We start from the raw sequence: 5,233 nt of genomic DNA on the forward strand, positions 1-5,233 counted from the left end.
CACCCCCACCCAACCCCCCCCAGCCAGCCTCTGACATGATGGGCTCGGGGGAGGTTCTGGAAGACCCCCATGGAAAAGGCCCCCTCCGGGACGCTCAGCAGGACGCCTCGCCTGGCAAACGCCCCCCCCCCCTTCCTCCGGCCCGAAAGGAAAATGTGATTCATCTCATTCAGGCTACAAAACAAAAAAACCTCCGCTGCTTGCCCGCCCGCCCGCCGGCCCGCCCGGCAGCTGCAGAGCGCACAGCCTGCAAAAAAAGAGGCGGGGGGCGGGGCCAGGAGAGGGAAGGGGGCGGGGGGGCAGCCCTTCTCTGCAACGCAACCCCGGGCCCCTCCCTTGCAGAAAGGCAACACGATGATGGGGGCCAGGCGGGAGGAAGAGGGCCAGGCTGGAAAGGAGGGGGCGGGTCTGCAGAAGAGCTCCGCCCACGGCCCGTCCCACCCACCCCGCTCAACGTGGCCCTCCCCCCAATGGCAGGAAGTCACGAGGTGCGCCGCCACCGATGCCCAGAAGGGAGCAGGTATTGCTGTGTGCAGGTGTGGGGGAGAGAAGGGGGACTGTGCAAACTTAACTCTGAATTGTGTCCACCGACCCACGGGGCTGGGGAGGAAAGAGGGATTACCCTGTACCTATAGTTGCTACTTTTTAAGTTCACCCTAACCATGTGCCCCGCTTGACCTGCCACGGCTGTGAGGGGGGGGGGCTTAGCGGGGTCAGGAAACAACCTCCCGCTCCCCTCTGGACAAACAGCAGTAAATTACGGCCCAAACGCTTTCCCGGCTCCGTACTCTTCTTCTTTCCCCCACCCCCCAGGTTTTCAGAAGGAAGAGGGAACATGTTCCACCACAGGCTATCTCTCCCCCACCCCCACCCCCGCCAAAACGTATCCCTCCCGGAGCCTCTCCTCCAGACCGGCTGTGTCCCTTCTTCGTAGTCCCTCACAGCCGGTTGCCTTTCTTCAGCCGCTCGGAAGCCGTGGGGTCTCCTCTGCTCTCCCTTGCGGCGCTGCCCCCCATGGCCATGCCCCCATTGGATCCGGGGGCGCCTGCCTCGTGGGCCTGGCTCCGGCAGGGGTTCATCGCGTAGCTGAAGACGCTCGGCAGGAAGGGGAGGGGTTGCCCCTTCTCATCCGGGACGACCATGTTCAGAGCCACCGGCAGGGTGAAGTTGTAGGGGTAGGCGGCCAGGAGCTGATGGCCGTACATCAAGGGGTACGGATCGGGGTAGAAGCTCACCTTGCCGTCGCTCTCGCTGCCGCCCGCTTTACCCACAGCGTTGAACTGGATGGCGCTGGGGTAAGTGAGGAAGGAAGCTTTGTCCTCCAGGTCCTTCCTGGTCCGACAGCTGCCCGGCACCAAGAGCGGCAAGGGGTACTCCTGGACCGGGTACCGATCCTCCTCGATCTCCTGTGGGGCCAGAGCCGGTTTCTGGATCAGACCCGTATGGGAGATGACGGGGTCCTGGAGGGAGTGGGACAAAGGTGGTGGCATGTCAGCGAGGCTGGTGGCAGCCTCCAGAGGTGGCGGAGGGACGGGCACCTCCTCGCAGAAGGGGGGCTTGCTTTCAGCCAGCAGTGGTGCGATCTCCTCTTCCGGCAGCAGTGCCGGCGTGCGGCCCATGGAGGGCTGCGTTTCCATTGCTATGGGTCCCTCTTCCGGAAGCTCGTGCTGAGACAGGGGGGCCTCTCCGCTCGAGGAGGACACCTGCATCTCTTGCGTGGTCTCCTCCTTGATTACCGGCGACGGGGCTGCCGGGGGCAAGTCGGTGGTCTTTTTGGAATAGGCGATGACAGTGGTGAGGGCAGGCAAGGGGGTGTCCTCGGTCTGTTCCCCCTCGTGCCGTTTCATGTGGCGGCTCAGGGCCGCTGCCGTCTTGCAGACCTTGGAGCAGTGAGTGCAGGTGAACTTCACCAGAGGCTTCCGGCCGACGCGGTGCGGTGTCGCCAGTAGCGGCGCCAGGGACGGGTCGTCTTTGCTGAGGCGGCCGTGTACCCGCTCATGCTTCCGCAGCTTCTTCAGGGCCGAGAACAGCTTGCCACAAACGCTACACTCGTGCTTCCAATCCGACCCCCGCCCGCCACCTGCTTTCGGAGGGGGGTCCGCCCCCTCGCTTTCGGAGGCCCCTCTGAGGCCTGCAGACATCTCGGCGGATGCGGGGCCGCTGGTCCCCACACTGACCTCCTCCTCCTCTTCCTCCTCCGCTTTCTCTGTCCGTTTCATCCAGCGCAGTGAGCGGAGCTTGCGGCGCCACCGGGACTTCTTCACCTTGGGCGCGGCACTGCCGCCGCCGCTCACCCCGCACGCCTTCCGTTTGGGCTTGTAGCTGTAGTACGGCCTCCAAAGCTGGTCTTCCGCATCCCCTCGGTCGCTGTCCTCCTCTCCGCTCTCGTTGGCGTAGCCCCTGTCGACACGCTTGCCGTGGGGGGCCAGCGCTGGTAGCGGCGGCGGCTTCTCCCCGCCAAAGTCAAAGCGCTTCCCCCCAACGCGGCTGCTTTTGTCCAGCATGAGGTCCGTCTCAGAGATGCGCCGCTTGACTATGGCTTCCTCTCCGATGCGCACAGTGATCTGGCAGAGCGGGGCGGATCGGCTTTCCGAGGCGGTGCCCACGTATGCCGGCTTGGCCATGTACGTCATGGTACGCCCAACCCGGGGGCCCCTTGTCCTGTGCCCGTGGTCACTCCCGTTCTCATCCAAGGCTTGCTCAGCTGCCTTCTGGGACTGGATGTACTCTTTCAGTACTTGTTTCTTGATGGGCTTTGCCGCAACAGAGGAAGGCGGCGGCAGCGGTTGTGGAGGAGAGGGTCCAGTATCTGATGGTGCGTCTGACGATTTGCTCTTGTACGTTATCACAGACGGGGCGGCCTGTGCCAGCACCGAAGTGCTGTGGACAATGACGGAAGAGGCCGGGCGTCCGTAGGCAATGACTGTGGGTGCTTCTGGGCCCAGGGGTCCTGGCCGCTTATCTTGTGCTGTCTTTTCAGCCGCAGCAGGGAGCACGGGCATTTCTGGCGCACCCACCGGCTCCTGCCGCGCAAAGGGTTCTGCTTTAGACAACTCCAAGGTACCACCATTGGGAGGGAAGGCGGAAGAGACGTCACTGGCCCCCAGAGAGGAGACCAGATTCCCATCCAAGGAGTCCCCGTCCCCCAACGTCATGGGAATGGGCTGACCGGGCAGCAGGAGGTTATCCGCCATCAGGCCCTGGCTGTAGGTCTTGTAGGGCCTTTTCTGGGAACGCATCGGCAAGAGCCGGTAGAGCTTGAGCGCGTTGAGTTTCGGCTTGTAGCCCCCGTTGGGCGTCTTTTCGGAAGAGATGAGCCCCGGGTTGATCCCGTGGAAGGCCTTCTGATGGGTCTTCAAGTTATAGTAGGTGACGAAAGTCTCCCAGCAGAAGATGCACTGGTAGCGCCTCTCCCCCGTGTGCCAGACCTCGTGCTTGGTGCGGTATTCCGCCAACGCGAAGACTTTGTCGCAGTAGCGGCATGGGTACTTCCGCCGCCAGGAGTGGACGTTGGAATGGCGCTTGAGGCTCGAGAGGGTCATGTAGGACCGCTCGCAGACGGTGCAGAAGTAGATGATGTGTCCGTCCACCACTTTGACAAAGTGGTCTTGGTCGGAGATATAGTCCAGTCGCGGCAGGCCCCGGTGGCGGAACAGGAGGCCCTTCTTGGAAGATGACGGCGCCAACGCCGGCTTGGAAGGGAGCCCCGGGTTGGGCAGCGTCTCAACCGCGGGGACAGGCTCCTCGGTCTTCTCCCCTCCCTTGCACAAGACCTCGTGCGTCTGCAGCCGCTTGATGTGGATAAAGCTCTTTCCGCAGTGACGGCAAGACAAGGAACGCCGCGTCCGGTGGAGCTTCACGTGCAGGCTGAGTGCGGACGCTGTTGTGAAGGAGCGGCTGCAGCTGCCACAACAGAACGTGCTGCTCGCTGGGTAGGAAGCGCCCGATGGGGATGAGGAAGAAGAGGCGGGCGCTTGGGACGTCTCCGTGTCAGTGGTGGCCACGGGGGGCTTCCCGGAGGGACTGTCGTGGTCCCAAGCGACGCTTCCCTTCAGCATGAAAGCAAGGTCAGGCGGCGACACCACTGTGGCCGGTACCGTGGCCGCGGAGCTGAGGTTGTAGAGGATCTTAGCCGTCTCTGTTTCGGTGTCAGGGCGGGCATCCCGCTCAGGGCTAGGCACTTTGGCCAGTTCCTGGAAGCAGAGAGGACTGGCGGGCTCGGTCGAGCGGGAAGGGCAGGTGAGGTCGATCGGTGAGCCGCAGGGCCCGGAGGAAACCACGCCGGAGTCGTCCATCTTGGCGTCGGCCGAGGGGTCATCCAGGTTCTCCAAGCGGGAAATGCCCAAGCGTCGGCCGACGACCCCGATATCCTTGGCGGCCGCCGGGCTGGGCACGGAGAGGTGGGCGTTGTAGATGAAGTTGAGGATATCGGAGAAGACCTCGGCCTGGATGTCTGGAAGCTCCAGGATCTGGCTCGGCTGGCGGCTGGCCGACTCCTCCAGAAGCACCTCCTTAAAGTACGGGCTGGAGGCGGCGAGAACGTTCTTGTGGGCCTTGAACTTTGTGTCTTCGGCAATGATGGTGACGTCGCAGAACTGGCCGCGCAGGCGCTGCTCGTTCAGCTGGAGCAGGAGGGAGCTGGCGTGGCCGACATCTGTGACCTCCACAACCGCCATCGTGCTGCCTCACACCTGCAGAGAGAGAAAGGGAGCTTGTCAATACCTCTTTAAGGGAAGGGGGACGGGGCGGCACAGCTACCAGAGCAAGGAGTCACAGCTAGGGGATTCTCCTAGGTCTGAGCAGAGGAGACTGGCACTCAAAGGGCCTGGGCATTCATCAGGGTGGGTGCAGGGGAGGAGGACAAGGAAACCAGGTTTGAATCCCCCCCCCCCCCTCGTCAACACCTCTTTAAGGGAAGGGGGACGGGGTGGCATAGCTACAGGAGCAAGGAGTCACAGCTAGGGGACTGGCACTCAAAGGGCTGGGCATTCATCAGGGTGGGTACAGCGGAGGACAAGGAAACCAGGTTTGAAAACCCCCCCTCGCCGTGAAAGCTTGTTGGGCGACCTTGGGCTATCAGGAAAGGTTGAAGGAGCTGGGAATGATGATATCCGAAGGGCTGTCATTATAGAGGATGGTGCGGGGTTGTTTTCGGTTGCCCCAGAAGGTCGGGCCAAAACCAACGGGTTGAAATTAAATCATTTGGCTAAACATTCGGAAGGACTTTTTGACA

General features: G+C 62.6%; 1 protein-coding gene across 1 annotated transcript in view; it reads right to left on the reverse strand.

Moving 5' to 3' along the window:
- Positions 1–903: 903 nt before the first annotated feature.
- The window catches only part of ZBTB4 (zinc finger and BTB domain containing 4), an 11,784-nt gene continuing 7,454 nt past the window's right edge, over positions 904–5,233 (reverse strand). Inside the window, exon 2 of the mRNA XM_015423951.1 lies at positions 904–4,691. Coding sequence (XP_015279437.1) covers positions 939–4,676 — 3,738 coding nt within the window. The 5' untranslated portion in view covers positions 4,677–4,691 and the 3' untranslated portion in view covers positions 904–938. The remainder of the gene's footprint in view (positions 4,692–5,233) is intronic.

The sequence above is a fragment of the Gekko japonicus genome, unplaced genomic scaffold (assembly GCF_001447785.1).
Source record: "Gekko japonicus isolate JY-2015 unplaced genomic scaffold, Gekko_japonicus_V1.1 scaffold2282, whole genome shotgun sequence".
Taxonomy (NCBI): Eukaryota; Metazoa; Chordata; class Lepidosauria; order Squamata; family Gekkonidae; genus Gekko; species Gekko japonicus.